General features: G+C 40.0%; 1 protein-coding gene across 2 annotated transcripts in view; it reads right to left on the bottom strand.

Annotated features, from left to right (window-relative positions):
• Positions 1-794: 794 nt before the first annotated feature.
• nostrin (nitric oxide synthase trafficking) overlaps positions 795-20058 on the bottom strand; it is a 56870-nt gene continuing 37606 nt past the window's right edge. For both annotated transcript variants that reach the window (XM_043693923.1, XM_043693924.1), the window contains 8 exons: positions 14464-14562; positions 14206-14331; positions 12050-12158; positions 11855-11943; positions 9064-9189; positions 6335-6557; positions 3053-3139; positions 795-2541 (listed from right to left, as the gene is read on the bottom strand). In XM_043693923.1, the coding sequence (XP_043549858.1) occupies positions 2405-2541; positions 3053-3139; positions 6335-6557; positions 9064-9189; positions 11855-11943; positions 12050-12158; positions 14206-14331; positions 14464-14562 (996 nt within the window). In that variant the 3' untranslated portion in view covers positions 795-2404. The remainder of the gene's footprint in view (positions 2542-3052; positions 3140-6334; positions 6558-9063; positions 9190-11854; positions 11944-12049; positions 12159-14205; positions 14332-14463; positions 14563-20058) is intronic.

The following is a 20058-nucleotide window of genomic DNA, read 5'->3' as shown; positions in this document are numbered from 1 at the left end:
GCTGAGTTTTCCCAGCAACTTCTGTTTGTGTTAACCTTTTGGGGTTTTTTCGAAGAGGCAACAGATCCACGTGGGTAACACTGTTGGTGGTATACGTGGATTTCCAGAAGAAATTTGGTACAGTGTCACACAACAAACTTAGAAAGAAAGTTATAGGCCTCAGAATAAAAGAGACAATAACATGGATATAAATTTACTGAGTGATCGGAAACAATAATAGTCAACGGATATGTTTTAGGCCAGAAGGCAGCTTTTGGTACACTGGCTTTCATCAGTCAGGGCATTAAGTATATAAGTTGTGAGTTATGTTGCAGTTGTACGGAACATTAGTGAGGCTACAATTGGACTATTGTGTTCAGTTTTGGTCACCTTGCTCTAGGAAGGATGTTATTAAACTGGAAAGAGTGCAGAATAAATTTACAAGGATGTTACCAGGACTCAACAGTCTGAGTTATAGGGAGAAGTTGGACAAGCTAGGACGTTTTTCTTTACAGTGCTGAGGGGGATCTTATAGAAGCGTTCAAGATTATGACAGGCATGGGTAGGGTGAATGCCCTCAATCTTTTATCCCCAGGGTTGGGTAATCAAAGACTCAAGAGCATCAGTTTAAGTTTAGAGGGAAAAGAATGAAAGGGAACCTGAGGGGCAACCTTTGACACAAAGGGTGGTATGCATATGGAATGCGCATGTGGTTGAGGGGGTACATTAACAACATTTAAAAGGCATTTACACAAATACATGGATAGGAAAGGTTTTAGAAGGATATGGGTGAAGTGCAGGGAAATAGGGTTAGCGGTGATGGACATTTTGGTCAGCATGGACTAGTTTGGGCCAAAGGGCCTGTCTCCATGATTTATGACTCTATGAGGAAGATTTGCAGTGGATTTCTCCAGAGTAAGTATTAAGATCCTTGCTTTTCCAAACATAAGTTAGTGCTCTGGATCTTGGTGTGCAGAAGACAATTTCAAAGTTTATAGATGACACTAAACCTGGAAGAATTATAAATGGTAAGAAGGACAGTGTGGAACTCCAAAAGGACACTGACAATTAAGTGGTGTGGGCGGATAGGTGGCAGATGAGATTCAATGCAGAGAAGTGTGAGGTGATGCACTTTGGTCAACAGAACATTGGAAGACAAATTAAAATAAAGGGTAAAAGTCTAAGCAGCATGTAGGAATAGAGGGTCCTGGGTGTATATGTGTTCAGACCAATGAGTCTGGATTATGGTGCTGGAAAAGCAAGCAGGTCAGGCAGCAGCCGAGGAGCAGGAGAATGGACATCTCGGGCATAAGCCCTACATAGGAATGATTGCAATGCATTGAAAGCATATTCAACTGAGGCATTCAAGAAAGCATTAGATAGTTACTTGGATAGATAAGGTATCGAGCAATATGGGAGATATGCAGAAGATTGGCATTAGGTAATAGAATCAGTGCAAACACAATGTGCCTCCTTCTGAGCCATAACAATTCTATGGGTTTTACATGTTCTGAACGATCAAAGATGTACTTTGCCTGTTAGTGATTTATTTCAAGAAACATGAGTTTGTGAATTCAGCGTGGATGTCACTAAAGGGCTAGTATTTTCTATAAAAGTAACTGAAGCTAACAGCATCATTAATGCATGATTTGAACAGCAACTTTACTTGACCATAGAAACAGTTAAAATGTGAAAATTGAAGATGCGCTGTCCTCATTGTGCTGCTCAAAATAACATCTTGATGTCTGCTCTCCCGTTCAAGTGCATCAAATGGTATGACTTCACTACAATTATATGGCAAAGACAAACTTGACATACCACAAAGTTTGAGCTTGCCTATTTCAGACTACGTTTTCCTTTTAATAGCATGGTCAGTCTTAATTACTGACAAACTGTCACTGATACTGAGTATTTTACAATTCCTTCAGAAATGAAAAGCAGACTTTTTTTCTTTGTCTTGATTCTCTCAAGCCAAACTTCTTAAACCCTGTTTCTTTCATTTTTAGTACCTATTTTAAAATTTACTGTGTTATTCTGACTTAACTCCTTGTCCGGACTGAGTATTCTAACGTTCAATGTGATGAAGGAGATAGTTGTGTGCTCTCTTTGCTGGTCCCAAACATCCTGTAGAGGGTACTGTTCTCCACTTGCACTTACAGTAACTCTGCAAGAGAACTTTGAGAGAGTAAATCGGTTTGCTAGCTGCAGTAAGTTCTGTGTTTGCTTTTCAGTTCACAAGCATAAATTACATGACCACATTTAAGATTTAAAACAGTCCTTGTCCAAAACTTGTATGAGATTTTAAAATAAAAATTAATTCAAGTTTGCAGGATTGTATTGAAATACTACAACTCTTCTTTTCAGAAGTTTTCCAAATCACCCTGTTGTCATCCAACAATAAGTGACATGTAGTGTCTGAACTATTTTATGCTTCTGTTGATCTGATTTTTTCCATTTGGGGTAATTCCTCTACATAGGTAGCTGGGAAAATGCCCTTCGTTCCTTGCAAACTGCCAAGCCACCATCCCGTAGCATCCTTTTTGTAAATAGTAAGTATGTCACCTACATTGGGAAAAGAAATGGGAAGTCAAAATAGATCCATGAGTATGGCATTTTCAGCAAGCAACAGTTGTTGTTTTCTAGTGGTCTCACTTCAATTATTGCATCAATTATGATCAGCCAACTAAATTATTAATAATTAACATAAACTCAATGCCTTCACTATTCACTCACTTCCAAACCCTCAACCTTTACTCCCCTGGAAGCTCAAGGCAGCAGATAATGGGAGCATCACTCCTTCACCGGGTCAAGATCCTCCCTCCCTAATCGCGCTACGACATTATACTATTTCCTATACCACATGAACTGCAGTAGTTAAAGAATGCAGCTCATCACAATCTTTGAGGGCAATTAGGCAATAAATGTTGGCCTAACCTGCAACATCCACATTCCTTGAATGAAAATTTCAAACATTGTGTCTTTTCTCATTGCTAATTGAGTGGTGCTGCAATCATCCTGAGAAATTGTAGAAATATGCCCATCTTAGCAAAATTCTAGTGATGCAAGTCCTTACCTTGTTTCAGGTTAAGTTCATCATCTCTGGCAGCCTGATAATCATATAGAGCTTTGCATGTTCCAATCTCCTCAACAGGATTGATTACTGCAGAATTAAATAAGAATCTTCTAAATGTTTTGAAATCAATTTTGGAAGGTATCAATCTATGAATTAATACTAAACGAATGTGCCATCATCAGATACTGAAGCAGTACATGTTCATATTCAGCAAGCCTTGCGACAACATCGCAGGCTTGGGGCTGATTAGTGGCAAGTAACAGTTGTACACACAAATGCAAGGCAATGACCACTTTTAACAAGAGAACAAATCTACTCCCACTGACCAGAAACTAAGAGGGAGCAGCTTCCACTACATCAACAACACATCAAAGGCTGGAAATTTTGTGCAGACTAACCCACTTCTTGATTCCCGAAAGCCTGTCTACAATCTGTAAAGTACAAGTACGAAATGTGATATAATACTCTCCACTTGCTGAGATGGGTGTAGCTCCCCAACACTCAAGAAGCTCAACGTGATGCAGGACAAAGGCCATTTGAAGGGCAAACTAACCATCATCTTAAACACTCCCTTACTGTAAGCAGGTCAAAATTATGGAACTCCCTAGTAGCGCATGAATCGAAGCAGTTCACAAAGTAGCCTTATCACCACCTTCTCGGTGGCAATTAGAGGTAGGTAACAAATGCTGGTCTAGTCTGACACGGTCACATCCTGTGATGTATTTTTTTTTAAACATCAAAACCATTAGTTTAAATTTGCTTGTGCCTTCAGCAGGCATCTCTCAATACGAAGAAATTTTCACAATTTTACAATTCTGCATCTTGTGCAAATATTTAATGGTATTTTATCGCTTTATTTTGAACTCTCAGGTAGGTTCTTTTAACTGAATGTGTTCATAAGAGCTATGAAGGTGATATTTTACTGACCTATACAGAAGACTCTCATTGCTACCATAGTGAATGAATGTGTTCTAAAGTGGGGATGGTTAAATAAGTGATGAAATCACAAAATTAGCTCTGGTCACTCTGTACATGGCAACTCGATTTTTTATTCACTTATGGGACATGGGTATTGCAGGCTGGCCAGCACTTATTGCCTGTCCCTATTTGCCCTTGAGGTGGTGGTGGTGGTGAACTGTCTTCTTGAACTGCTGCAGTCCACATGCATTAGGTAAACCCTCAATGCCCTTAGGGAGAGAATTCCAGGATTTTGATCCAGCAACAGTGAAGAAACAGTGACATATTTCCAATTCAGGATGATGAGTGGCTTGGAGGGAAATTTGTAGATGGAAGTGTTCACATGTATCTGTTGCCCTTGTCCTGGGTGGAGGTAGTCATGGGTTTGGAAGGTGCTATCTAAGGATCTTTGGTGAATTTCTGCAGTGCATCTTGTAAGATAGAATGTACTGCTGCCACTGAGGTTTGACAGAAGAGGGATGCTTGTAGAAGTGGTGCCAATCAACCTTGATGCGTTGTCCTGGTTTATGTAAAGTTTCTTGAGTGTTGTTGGAGCTGCACCCATCCAGACAAGTGGGGAAGTATTCCATCACACTCCTGACATGTGCCTTGTAAATGGTGGTTATACTTTACTGAGTCAGGAGACAAATTATTTGCTGCAGTATTCCTAACTTCAGACCCGCTCTTACAGTGCTGTATTTATCAGGCAAGTCCAATTGAGTTTCTGGACAATGGTAGCAGCCAGGATATTGATACTGGGGGATTCAGTCAAGGTAATATTGAATATCAAGCAGTGGTTATTATATTGTCTCTTATGAGAGATGGTCATTGCCTAGTATATGTATGGTGCAAATGTTACTTGGCACTGGTCAGCCCAAGCCTGGATATCATCCAGATCTTGTTGCATTTGAAAATGGATTATTTCAGTAATTGAGGAGTCATGAATGGTGCTAAACCTTGTGCAATCATTGGCAAACATCCCCAATTCTGAACATATGATGGAGGGAAGGAATTACATTGTTTGTTTCGCTTACCACCTAACATATTTCAACTGATAAAATGTTCTAAAGATCTCATTACATATAAATGCTTAACTATTTTCAGTGTGCTTTGAAATGGCTTTGCAAAGCAGCAATACTCGCAGAATGTAAGAATATATTTCAATTTCAATCCATCTTCTCATATTTAGTTGTAATGTCCCTCGATTCTCTTTGTACCTAGAAATGTATGATTCTTTGAACTGAGTATGCTTACAAATGAGAATTATCTGTTCTTTGGATCAGAATGGAGACATATCTCCTTTATCTGATTCTCTACTTTGAGATGATATCCTCTAGTTCTGAATTCCCAGCAGGACAAAGATCATAATGGGTAAAATTATGTAAAAACAATTGACCATGGGAATGCATGACTCATTTTTAAGTCTTCAACCAAGAAGTATACCATGTGTCCCAAAGATCCTATTCTATTTAATGTCAATCTCAGCTGAGATGTTCTACTTTCACTAAATGTCCTGGTTTACACACAGCCAATAAATTTCTGTTCCCAACATTAATCTTCCAGTATTATTATTTCTAATAATGGGAAATGCTTTAGTTTTTTTGAGTTTACTATTGAATTGCTGATTTGGCAAAGCAGAATTTTCAAACATTAGAAGTTGAAGCAGCATAGGAGATCAACAAAAGTATGAAACATGGAAGTAATAACTTATGACAAGATTAAAAGAGGGTTGATGGCAATCTAAATGAATTATAATAAATTTAATCTGTTTAAATTCTCTGCTTCAGAATTTGCTTACCTCCAAGGTTTCAGTAAAAATGTTTTCTTGCTAAACAGTAAGACATAGTGCCAAAACCTTTGCTTTACACTCATCTAAGGCATTATCAGGGATAAAACAGTGGGAAAATACAGGGTCCCCATGTTTCTGGTTAATTCAAAATGACAAACGTATGAACGTATTCTTGCGTATGCAGAAGAACAGGTCTATGATTATGAATGCCTATCATTTGTAGAAACTGTGAATGTGCCATCACATTACAAGCTTGACTGATGCTCTCAAATTGGTTGTTAATAAAGATTGAATGCACTGAGGATTATTCAATAACTGTTGTTTACTGTCAGGTGTGATTCAGTGATTGGGCAGCTAATCAGAACTAACTGTCAATGACAGTACTCTTCTCCTGATATATAAATTATTGCGATTATTTGCCCAGTTGAATGCAAAGACAGAAGCTTTGGCAACATATTATCAGCAATATTCCCAACAGTTTGCACAAAACAAAGCTCACATTTTTAGACTAAAATTATCTTGTTCATCTAAATTACCATAGTCAGGTGAGTTTGCATCCACTTCTGATCGCTCTGTTCCTGACTCTGAATGATTTGAATGAATTGTATGATTTACATATATGACTTCAGATGTCTGCTGGGGGCTGTGTTTGTAGTGATCTCTCCTGCTATCTGAAGATGCAGAGTTTAATGTTCTGTTACACTGCACATCTTTCATCTTCATTGAACGTGATACCTGTACCAAGCTGTGATGATATTCCTGCAAAATTAAAATTTATTATATCAACTGAAGAACTGCATGTGAAATGTTACATGTTGACAATTATTATGCAACCCAACTGTATTTAGTAGAATTACTTGAGGTTTAGATGCACTGTTCTCTCAATATCTTTATGAAATCAAAGTATTTATGGCTAGTGAAGAAGACGTTTGGTATGCTTTCCTTTATTGGTCAGAGTATTGAGTACAGGAGTTGGGAGGTCATGTTGCGGCTGTACAGGACATTGGTTAGGCCACTGTCGGAATGTTGTGTGCAATTCTGGTCTCCTTCCTATTGGAAAGATGTTGTGAAACTTGAAAGGGTTTAGAAAAGATTTACAAGGATGTTGCCAGGGTTGAAGGATTGGAGCTACAGGGAGAGGCTGAACAGGCTGGGGCTGTTTTCCCTGGAGCATCAGAGGCTGAGGGGTGACCTTATAGAGGTTTACAGAATTATGAGGGGCATGGATAGGATAAATAGACAAAGTCTTTTCCCTGGGATCGGGGAGTCCAGAACTAGAGGGCATAGGTTTAGGGTGAGAGAAAAAAGATATAAAAGAGACCTAAGGGGCAACTTTTTCACGCAGAGGGTGGTATGCGTACGGAATGAGCTGCCAGAGGAAGTGGTGGAGACTGGTACAATTGCAACATTTAAAAGGCATTTGGATAGGTGTATGAATAGGAAGGGTTTGGAGGAATATGGGCCAGGTGCTGGCAGGTGGGACTAGATTGGGTTGGGATATCTGGTCGGCATGGTTGGACCGAAGGGTCTGTTTCTGTGTTGGACATCTCTATGACTCTATGAGTCAAGTTCTCTACTCAGGAAGTACAAGGTTAGATGATGATGATTAGTCTTCTCGACTGGACAAGAACCAGAAAGAATCTTTGCTACTTCACAGCATATCTTTGAAACCAGAATCAGGTGTTAGGAGCAATAACTGCTTGAAAGTAATTGTATTTCCAGAGATGTAACAATTTTGTATTAATATGAATCTGGGTCTGTTACCATCTTGCTGTGTTCTTCTCACTATCAGAATGTCAATATTACTTTAAGAGCCATGGTCACTAAGTAGATAATAATTAGCCACATAAAGTACTCAGGTTCCCCCTTCACCACCTGTTCCTAAGGTTGGATTTGTGGGTGCCTTACCATTTATGCCCCTCCATATCAGAGGAAACAGGTTGGAGTGGGCTGCCACCTCTCTATCCCATCACATCCCACCTACTGTTCCCCCCCACCCCCTCCAACCCACTCATTGTCATGAACACAGCTGGTCAGTATACTGTAGCACTCAGCCCATTAAACTGACAAATTGAAAATGATCATTTGGTCCATCAAAATCCTTTTTCAACATGATGGCAGACTCTCATGCATGAAATCTTCCCTCTGCTCTCCACCACCTGTTTTACCCCCAAGCAATGCAATCTTGCAAGACAGAAAACCAAAACAATCCTTTTGTTTTTATTTTGTCTTTCTCCCATTGTTTGAAACCCACATTCCCAAATGAATGGCGTTTTCCAATTTAGGCTAGTTTCCATCCCAAGCTTCAACTAATTTTTCTATGTTGTAAATTGGGTCTGTTCTTATTGGAAAGAAGAAGGCTAAGAGAGGATTTAATAGAGACATACAAGATGATCAGAGGATTAGATAGGGTGGACAGTGAGAGTCTTTTTCCTAGGATGTTGACGTCAGCTTGTACGAGGGGGCATAGCTGCAAATTGAGGGGTGATAGGTTTAAGACAGATGTCAGAGGCAGCTTCTTTACTCAGGGAGTGGTAAGGGCGTGGAATGCCATGCCTGCCAATGTAGATAACTCAGCCAACTTTGGGGTAATTTAAACAGTCCTTGTGGATAAGCATATGGGTGATGATGAAGTAGTGTAGGGGGAATGGGCTTAGATTAGTTCACAGATAGACACAACATTAAGGGCTGAAGGGCCTGTTCTGCACTGTCCTGATATATGTTCTAAATGGCACTGGTCCTAGAATTAGGGGAGAAAGTGAGGACTGCAGATGCTGGAGATCAGAGCTGAAAATGTGTTGCTGGAAAAGCGCAGCAGGTCAGGCAGCATTCAAGGAACAGGAGAATCGACATTTCGGGCACAAGCCCTTCTTCAGGAAGGGTCCTAGAATTATTCAATTATACATTTACAGTGCTTTACAGATTATTCCTGATAATTAAGTAATTTCGGGTGCTTGAACTGTAAGAGTAAAATAAAAGTTTAATGCCAGAAGAAAATTCAAATAATCACATTTTCATTTAACAACTTTGGTTTAAAAGAAGTTGTTTTTGGCCATTCCCTCAAAGTAAAACGTATTTGTAGCTTAATAAATTGTACTGAATAACTAATTATTTTACAAATTATATTCACTTTTTTCAATGTTTTGTCAAAAGAAGATAAAAAGTAGCAATTATGTGACAGTATAACCTTGATAAATAGAAAAACTAGGACACATTTACTTTGAATTTCCAAGTACAGTGCCATTAACTTAAACTTTGGATGCACCTTATCTTTCCATTTAAGGATGTTTTCACTTAATGGATGGGAAGGTTTAGGATTTCCTTCTAGCTCTGCCATAGTTGATGCAAGTTTGTAGAAATTTAATTCCAAGAGAATTAGTTTCAGAGATGCCTAGGAACAGAAGTTAGATTATTATAATTCTTAAAATGAGAGAAAAAGATATACATTATAGCACTGACATGTTCTCATTTTATTACCTCTAAATTTATGCTTCAATGCTACTTTTTAAATTCAGCATACATTCTCAGTATTACTTGTCAATACACAACTGCAGTGTAGGGTACAGCTAGTTCTTCCATTATGTGATGACTGTGTTTTTGCAATCCCGTGTTATAGAAAAATTGCACATGAGAAACAGCACTTAAAGTGTTGGCGCTGTAATCGCGGTACAGTTGACACACGTTTTCAAAGTTCATGCTTTAGAAACAGCGTCCCCAATTCATCAATCGCCTTACAGCGAATTTGCATTGATGAAACGCGCATTATAACAGAACGGTCTGTATAAGTTTTTTTTCAGACTAAAGGGAGATATATACCCCTGGGCTCAGTAATAGAACCATTGTTCTTTCTAAATACATCAATGACTTGAACTTTGGCACAATTTTCAGAGAATGTAGTTAGGTTGGTGGACATACAAATGAAGTTCAACATAGAAAGTATGCTGTAATATACTTTGACAAGTAGAATGAGGAGAGACAACAGAAATTAAATGGCACATTTTGAAGTAGAACAAAAATCTGCAGATGTTTGTATACAAATCTTTGAAAGTGGCATGTCAAATGTGACAAACTAAATAATAATGGAATCCTGGGCTTTGTTAATGGAGGCACGGCTTTTGCATGCAAAGAGGTTCTGCTAAACAAATTTGAAAAACAAATTTGTCTGCAGTTTGAGAGAAATGTCTGACCCTGAACACCACATTGTATAAAGGAGATAAAACCTTTGAGAGAGTCCAGAAGAGATTTACTAGAATGGTTCCAGGACGAAACATTTCAGTTACATAGATAGATTGGAAAAGTTGATGTTAGAACACAGAACATAGAACATTACAGCGCAGTACAGGTCCTTCGGCCCTCGATGTTGCGCCACCCTGTCATACTAATCTGAAGCCCATCCCACCTACACTATTCCATGTATGTCCACTTGCCTGTCCAATGATGACTTAAATGCACTTAAACTTGGCAAATCTACTACCGATGCAGGCAGAGCATTCCATACCCTTACTACTCTCTGAGTAAAGAAACTACCTCTGACATCTGTCTCATACCTATCTCCCCTCACTTTAAAGTTGTGTCCCCTCGTGTTTGCCATCCCCATACTTGGAAAAAGGCTCTCCCTGTCCACTCTATCTAACCCTCTGATTATCTTGTATGTCTCTATTAAGTCACCCCTCAACCTTCTCTCTAACGAGAACAGCCTCAAGGCCCTCAGCCTTTCCTCATAATACATTCCTTCCATACCAGGTAACATCCTAGTAAATCTCCTCTGCACCCTTTCCAAAGCTTCCACATCCTTCTTATAATGCGGTGACCAGAACTGTACACAGTACTCCAAGTGTGACTGTACCAGAGCTTTGTACAGCTGCAGCATAACCTCCTGGTTCCGGAACTCAATCCCTCTATTAATAAAGGCCAAAACACTTGTATCCCTTCTTAACAACCCTGTCAATCTGGGTGGCAACTTTCAGGGATCTGTGTACATGGACACCGAAATCTCTCTGCTCATCTGCACTCCCAAGAATCCTACCACTAGCCCAGTACTTTGCATTCCGATTACTCCGTCCAAAATGTATCACATCACACTTGTCCACATTAAACTCCATTTGCCACCTCTCAGCCCAGCTCTGCATCCTATCTATGTCTCTCCGCAATCTACTACATCCTTCGTCACTATCCACAACTCCACCGACCTTAGTGTCGTCCGCAAATTTACTAACCCACCCTTCTAAGCCCTCATCCAGGTCATTTATAAAAGTGACGAACAGCAGTGGACCCAAAACCGACCCTTGTGGTACGCTGCTAGTAACTGGACACCAAGATGAACATGTTCCATCAACTACAACCCTCTGTTTTCCTACAGTACAGAAGGTGAACAGGAGATCCGATATACATTTTAAAATGCAGCAACGTCTTGACAGAGAAAATAAAGGAAAAAATATTTCCAACAGCTGAATAAAAAGATGACTCTTATTTAAAATTATGTACAAGATATTTGGTAAAAAGAAGCAAAGAACGTGAGGAAAAAAAATGGTTACATGAATGGTTAGAATTTGGAGTACAATGCCAGATTAGATGCTGATTATAACTTTAGTAATAGCTTTCAAATAATTGAATAAATATAATATCAGAAAAATTAAATGGTGATGTTGGAAAAGAGTTGGAACTAACTGGGTAGCTCTTTGAAAGAGCTGATGCAGACTCAGTTGGACAAATGGCCTCACGATGCTATGTTGTTGGGCTCACTGAAGTGAATTGGTTAAGCCTTCATGGAAGAGGCTGAACCACTCTGTTTTACTGTGGAGCTAGTTAGAATGAATAGGTTTTGAGTGAGTAATGTAATACGAAACAAGAAAACAGGATTCAAAATTAAATCTGATCCAAAATTGGACACTGTGGACTTATTTGTTCCAAACAGAATTTTCCTTGTATTTACAAAGCGGCCTATATTTGATTTATTTCCATACTGCCAGATTTATCCAATAGCGTTATTCACTCTAAAGTCTCACAGTTCTTTAAGTCTAACTTAATCTGAACATTAACATGATAGTGAGCTATACCTCATCTCGCATTGAGACAGTTTTTTCTTCAGTCTGTGGATCTGAAAATGAAGGACTTTTGAAACTTGTACTGATCATTTTTTCCAACCCTGGGAAAGCAATCAGAATAGTTATTGTTACTAGAGTTTTAGAGTTCAAATATTCATGTTAAATCAGATTCTTTCTCATTAGAGAAAATTTAAAGTGGAATCTAACCTTCTTTATCCTTCTTTACTTTGTTTATATCATCCTGGAGTCTTTGCAGTTTCTGTGCTAGTGCAGTCTTCCTTCTTTCCTTATCCATTGTGTTTCTACCATCTTCCTCCTGTTATAAAGAGAAAGATGTATTCATATTTTACTAATTTAGGACATCCCAAAAGGTGGTTAACAGCAAAAGATGTACAGTCACTACTCTTACTAGAAGTACAACAGACTGCAAATTGTGTTTTTAGTTCAATGTCCCTTCAAATCGCTGGCTTATTTTCTGCCTTAAATTCTGATTGCAGATTTTTAAATCAAATGTGCAGTAAAAAGATGGACAAAGGCTTTCAATTTAAATATCTTTCTACTGCTAATTAGCATGTTGAATGTTTTTCAACACTTCCATTATCGGACCCTTGTCAACATTATTTTGTCAACATTTGTTTGCACACTTTTCACTTTTACGTAACGACATAAGATAGAGTTTATAAGAAGATAGAAGTAGGTCTTTTGGCACCTCAAGTCTCTGTGCCATTCAATAAGGTCCCAACTGACCCTCCTTGGCATCAACTTCTCTTTCTGGCCAGGTCATCGCAACTCCCAATTCCCAACAGTTCAAATTCTGTCTACATCCTCTTCAAAATATTTTCAAATATTTAGCCTCCATAACTTTCTTCATTAGAGACTCCCATAATTCACTACTCTCGGTAAATGAAATTCCTTTACATATCAGTTTTAAATAGTGTCCCTTATTCTTGGGGCGGCACGGTGGCTAGCACTGCTGCCTCACAGCACCAGGATCCCAGGTTCAATTCCGGCCTCAGGCACCTGTCTGTGTGGAGTTTGCACATTCTCCCAGTGTCTGCATGGGTTTCCTTCGGGTGCTCTGGTCTCCTCCCACAGTCCAAAGATGTACAGGTCAGGTGAATTGGCCATGCTAAATTGTCCATAGTGTTAGCTGCATTAGTCAGAGGGTCTGGGTGGGTTTCTCTTCGGAGGGTCGGTGTGGACTTGTTGGGCCGAAGGGCCTGTTTCCACACTGTAAGGAATCTAATCTAATCTATAATTCTGTCCTCCAGTTCAAGATACCCCATTAGTGGGAATATCACTACATTGACCCTCTCAGAATCTTATTTTAATAATATCATCTGTCATTGATCTAAACAATAATGAATAAAGGCCTAATAAATCAACTCTTTCAATCCAAGAAGCAGCATTGTGAGTCTCTGATGAACTGTCTCTAATGCTAGTACATGCTTTCTTAAATCCAGAAAGAATGAAAATACACAATGCTCCACGTGTGGCTTCACCAACATTCTGCATTGTTGTAATGTGACTTCCCTATTTTTAAAATTCCAGACCTTAGCTATAAAGGCCAACACTTAACTACTTGCTGCATCTATATGCTAATTTTTTTATGTTTCATGCACAGGAATACCCAGATTCCTCTATACTGCACTGTTTTGGAGCCGCTATCCATTTTAATAACAGTCTGCCTTTTGATTTTTCCTGCCAAGGTGCATGACTTTGCACTTTGCTACATTAGATGCTGTCTGCCAAGCTTTTGTCACTCACTCAACTTATTTTTATTGTCTTGCAGATTTCTTGTATTGTCATCACAATATGCCCTTCACCTGTATTGTCAGAGAACATGGATAGTTCTACAATCTGCCCTCTCATCCAAGTCATTAACACAGATAGTAAATTAAGGCCCTAGGACTGGTCCTCGTGGCACTTCACTAGCTAGGTGTTTCCTACTTGAAAAAACCCCAGAATTTCTGTGTTCTGTGTGTTAACCAATCATCACTTCATGCTAATATATTAACCCCATTACAGTGAGCTCCTAGCTTGTATAAAAATCTTATTATCGAATACTTCCGGAAAATACAAATGTACTCCGTCTACCAGTTCCCCTTTATAACTCTGTTCCTTATATCCTCAAAGGACTCTACTAGCAAATCTGTCAAACATAATTTCCTTTCACAAAATCATGTTGAGCCTTTGTTTGATTGTGTTATGTATTTCTAAATGTTTGACTATTTCTTGCTTAATAATAGACTCTAGCATTTTCCCTAATGACAGACATTAGGCTAACTTGACTATATTCTCCATCCAAACAGTCGGTAATTCAGTGAAGTATTTATTAACTTTAAATTTAAATATATACTTACATAATAATCTGTAAGAAGAAATTCGGTTTTGTTTTCATCTGATAAAATGGATGTGTTGTCCAACAATATCTGAATATCTTTCTCAATGTCGATATTTTGTACAGCTTCATGAATTTGACTTTGACGCTAAAGATAACAATGTATTTTATTTCATTTCATTATATAAACACAACATTTACAAATGCATATGCATCAATATTACATAATATTATTTCTATAAATATAAAAAAAGAAGTATACTTATGGTACAGTTCTTACTTCGATGAGTGTTCTTCCAAAACTAGTGATATGTTCACTGTATTTGTTTAAAATGTCACATAGCAGCCTTATCTTTTCTTTTTCCAAATCATATATTACCTATTAGAAAGAAGAAAATAATGAATGATCTGAGACACTTTAGATTTAAACTGATCAGGTGGACACAGAGTGCTTTGTTCATCCTATGCAATAAAAGATGGAAATATAGCTTTAAATTAAGAAGCAAGGAAATAGTAACATAACAACAAGTCTATACATCAGGTTTCCATCTATATATTGCTGGCTATGGTGAGGTTTAATCAAAGTTCAGTATATCTTTTCTTATTCATCCCCACAATCACAGAATTGCTATAAGATTTTTTTTTTGCAGCAGCTTGTGGTACGGCCTACTTAGGAATTCTGGATTTGGTGATCTGTACAGGGGAACCTCGATTATCCGAAAGAGATGGGCGGGCACTATTTCGTTCGGATAATTGATTCTTCGGCTAATCAATTCAATGCCTTTCCTCTGGAGCTCGGAGTTTTTCATTAAGTCTCCTCCCTGTCCAGACTAGGCAGTAGCACACCACGCATGAGCCCCTGCCCCCCCTAACATTGCCCGTCAGCCACCCCCCCAAACCCTGTCCAACACTGCCCCCTGCCTGTCCCCCGCCCCCCCCACCCGCCCCTAAACCCTGTCAATCACCGCACCCCCCCAACCCCTCCGTGGGGCAGCCGAACTGAACACCAACAACAAGACAGCTGCTGCTGCTACTGCCTTTTGGGGCACGAGTCTCCAATTAGCATATACACACACAAACTTTTTAATGCAACTTTTTGACAGGTTCCACCTTTGCTCTATACTGATCATTGTTGGAGAGATTATCTGGGGAAGGGGGGTTCCTTGTGTAGAACACCAGGGAAAGTGTGGGAAGCGAAAGAGAGAGAGAGAGAGAGAGAGAGTCAGTCATTTAGAGACGGTGCCTGCGCTCCCATCAGTCCAGGACTGTTCTCGGCAGCACTTTTAATCACTGTAAAGAAAAGATGTGATCAGTGTTGTGTGCACATCTTTGATGTAATGTTTCTGTCGGTACCTCAAGTTCTCCTTCAGATAATCCAATTTTTGGATAATTGCTATTCGGATAATCGAGGTTCCCCTGTAATAAGGCAGACTTGATTAGGGTGCTTTAGGTGAAGAAATCTCTAGCAGGCAGTGACCATAATAGAATACAATTAACCATGCAGTTTGAGAGGGAGAAGCTTGAATCAGATGTAATAGTATAACAATTGAGTAAAGGTAACTACAAAGACACAAGGGGAGGAGCTGGCCAAAGTTGATTGGAAGGGGAACTCAGCTGAAACAAATGGTGGAGCAGCAATGGCAGGGGATTCTGGGGGTAATTTGGAGGCAAAGCATAAATTCATACCAAGGAAGAAGAGACATACTAGGGGATGACAAGGCAACCGTGCTGACAAGAAAAGGTCGTTTTTAAAGATACATAAAAAGGTAAGAGAGAAGCACAAGTGCACATTGGACCACTGGAAAATGAGACTGGGAAGAAGTAATGGGAAATAAAGTAATGGCAGAGGAACAGAATAGATACTTTGCATCAGTCTTCACTGTTGTCAACACCAGTAGAAAACTAGAACTCCAAAAGAGTCATGAGCAGAGGTGTGTAGTGACTATCGCTAAGGACTAGAAACTGGGCAAGCTGAAAAGGTCTAAGGATTGATAAATCACCCAGACTGGATGGACTGCACTCCATGGTTCTGAAGGAAGCAGCTGAAGAGATTTTGGAGGCATTGGTTGCGATTTCTCCGGAATTAATGGATTCAGGGAGATTCCCGGAGGACTGAAAATGGCAAATGTAACACCTCTGTTTAAAAAAGGGGAAGCAGAAGATGGGAAATTATAGACCAGTTAGCCTGACCTCAGTCATTGTTAAAACTAGAGTGTTCATTATTAAGGATGAGATCATGGAGTACTTGGAAGTGGGTGGTAAAATAGGGCTAGAGTCAGCACGTCTTTGTTAAGGGGACATTGTGCCTGAATAATCTGTTAGAATTCTTTGAGGAAGTAGCAAGCCAGTTAGACAAAGGAGAGCCAGTGGACTTTATGCATTTGATTTTCCAGAAGGCGTTTGACAAGGTAACACACAAAGGGACTTAAGAGTCCTAGTTCAGGATTCTCTTAAGGTTAACATGCAGGTTCAGTTGGCTGTCAGGAGGCAAATGCAATGTTAGCATTCATTTCAAGAGAGCTAAAATACAATAGCAAAAAGGTACTGCTGAGACAGTATAAGGCTCTGGTCAGACTGCATTTGGAATATTGTGAGCAGTTTTGGGCCCTGTATCCAAGGGAGGATGTGTTGGTGTCAGAAGGGGTCCAGAGGAGATTTACAAGAATAATCCCAGGGATGAAGTGCTTGTCAATATAAAGTGTGGTTAAGGATTCGGGGTGTACTTGATGGAATTTAGAAGAATGTAGGTGGGACAGGCGCAATGATCTCAATGAAACTTAGGGTATTGACGGTGTAAATAGAGGAGATGTGGAAAACATGCTTCCACTAGCAGAAGAGACTAAGACCTGAGGGCACACCCTCAGAGTGAAGGGACAGACATTTACAACTGAGAAGAGAAGAAATTTCTTCAGCCAGAGGATGGTGAATCTGTGGAACCTATTGCCGCAGAGGCAGTGGAGGCCAAGCCATTGAAGACAGAGATAGATAGATTCTTGATTACTAAGGGATCAAGAGTTACAGGAGAAGGCAGGAAAATGGGATTGAGAAACATATCAGCCATGAGCAAGTGGTGGAGCAGACTCCATGGGCTGACTGCCTAATTTTATTCCTCTATCTTATGGCTATGGCACAGAAGGAAGCTATTTGGCCTATCATGCCTGCACTAGTTCTATTGCGTAGTCTTAGTTTCCTGCCCATTCCCCATTTTACAGCATCCCATTTCTATACAATCATCCAATGCCCTCTCAACTGCCTCAACCAAACTTGCTTCCATCATTTCCAGTCAGTGCATTCCATACCCTGATACTTGTTGTGGAACGTTTTTCCCTCCCCTCCTCATAACATCTTTGCTTCAATTTGCACATCACTCTAAGTCTATGCCCTCTGGATCCATTCTCTTTCACAAGTCGGAACAGCTTTTCTTTGTCCACTCCATCCTGTCTCCTCATGACTTTGAAACCTTCTATCAAAATTTTCTCTCAGCCTCCTGTCCAAGGAAAACACTCCTAACCTCTTCAATCTAGCATTACTGAAGTTTCTCATTCCTGGAATCATTCTTATTAATTGCTCTGTCCTCTCTCCAGTGCATTCACATATTTCCCATAATGCAATGCCCATAACCGAGCACAATATTCCAGCCGAGTACTAACAAGTGCTTTGTACAAAATCAATATCACATTACTGCTCTTCTTTAAAGCCAAAGATACTTCCGTTTTATTAACTGCTCTCTCTACCTGTCCTACTACCTTGAATGATCTCAGCACATTAACACCCAAGTCCCTTTGCTCTTGCATTGCCTTTATAATTGTAACCCCTTTTTCATACTGTCTTCTAACATTTTTCTGACCAAAGTACATCACCTCTCACTTCCGTGTTCTGAACCTGACCTGCCTGTCCACTCCTCCAAACTGTCAATGTCTCTTTTGAATTCCATACTGTCCTCCTCACCATTTATAATTCATCCATGTTTAGTGTCATCTGCAAACTTTGAAATTGTCCCCTGTACGCTAAGATCCAGAGAATTAGTATACATTAGGAAAAGCAAAGGTCCCAGTCCCAGCCTTCGGGGATGTCCACTACAAAGCTTTTTCCAGCTTGAAACGTATCCATTGACATCTACCTTCCTACTGTCCCTTTTATTCTATGACCAATAAGAACTACAACACAGGAAAAGGTCCTTCGACCTTCCAAGCCTGCATGGACACAATTTGCCCATCTGTACTAAAACTACCTTCACCGACAGGATCTGTATCCCTCTATTTCCTTCCATTTCATGTATCCTCCAGGTGCTCCTTGAATGCTGCTATTGTGACTGCTTCTACCACCGCCTCTGGCAGCATGTTCCAGACACTCACCACTTTGTGTGAAAAACTTGCCTCACACGTCTCTTATACTGCACCCCAACACCCTACACACAGACAGATACACACACAGACAGACACACACACACACCCTTCAGCCTGGGAAAAAGCCTCAGACTGTCCACTTTATCCATACCATTCACAATCTTATTAACTTCTATCAGTTTGTCCCTCAACTTCCTGCTTTTCAGTGAAAACAAACCCGGTCCACCTAACCTTTCTTAGAATACTCAGAATCCCTAGAGTGTGGAAACAGGCCCTTTGGCCAACAACTCCACACCGACCCTCCAAAGAGTATCCCACTCAACCCCATTTCCCTACCGTTTTACTCTACATTTACCCTGGACTCATGCACCTAACCTACACATCCCTGGATACTATGGACAATTTAGCATGGCCAATTCACCTAACCTGCACAGCTTTGGATTGTGGGAGGAAACCGGAGCACCTGGAGGAAACCCACGCAGACATGTGGACGAAGTGCAAACTCCACACAGACAGTTGGCCGAGGCTGAAATTGAACCTGGGGCCCTGGTGTGAGGCAGCAGTGCTAACCACTGAGCCACCGTGCTGCTCATTCTTCTTAGCGAAGATCCTGCATGCCAGGGAATATCCTGGTAAAACTTTTCTACACCCTCTCCAAAACATCCACATCCTTCTGATAGTGTGGTGATCAGAACTGTACGCAAAATTCCAATGATTTGGAGATACCAGTGTTGGACTGGGGTGTACAAAGTTAAAAATCACACAACACCAGGTTATCATCCACTGCTTCCAAATAAACCTGTTGGATTATAACCTGGTATTGTGCGAGTTTTAGTAAAATTCCAAGTATGGCCTAACCAAAGTTCTATAAAGCTGCAGCATACCTTGCCTATCCTTATCCTTGTTGCCCCTTCCAATGAAGGCAAGCATGCCATAGGCCTTTTTAACTACCTTTTCCACCTGTGCTGTCACCTTCAGTGATTTGTGGACATACAAACCAAGATCCCGCTGTATATCAATACTCCTAAGGGTTCTGCCATTCACTGTATAATGTCCACCTGTACTTGACCCCCTTCCAAAATGCATCACCTCACATTTGTCCAGATTAAACTCCATCTGCCATTTTTCTACCCATGTCTCTAACTGACTTATATCCTGCTGTATCTTCTGACAATCCTTCTCACTCTCTGCAACTCCACCAATCTTTATATCGTTAAAAATCACACAACACCAGGTTATAGTCCAACAGGTTTAATTGGAAGCACACTAGCTTTCGGAATAACGCTCCTTCATCAGGTGATTGTGGAGGGCTCGATCGTAACACAGAATTTATAGCAAAAATTTGCAGTGTGATGTAACTGAAATTATACATTGAAAAATTGATTGTCTGTTAAGCCTTTCATCTGTTAGAATACAGTGACAGTTTCACTTCTTTCATGTGTAAATCAACTGCAAATTTTTGCTATAAATTCTGTGTTACGACCGAGCCCTCCACAATCACCTGATGAAGGAACGTCGCTCCGAAAGCT

Source organism: Chiloscyllium plagiosum, chromosome 7, assembly GCF_004010195.1.
Source record: "Chiloscyllium plagiosum isolate BGI_BamShark_2017 chromosome 7, ASM401019v2, whole genome shotgun sequence".
Taxonomy (NCBI): domain Eukaryota; kingdom Metazoa; phylum Chordata; class Chondrichthyes; order Orectolobiformes; family Hemiscylliidae; genus Chiloscyllium; species Chiloscyllium plagiosum.
Note: the sequence above shows the minus strand (reverse complement) of the source record. Positions and strands in the feature narration are given on the sequence as shown.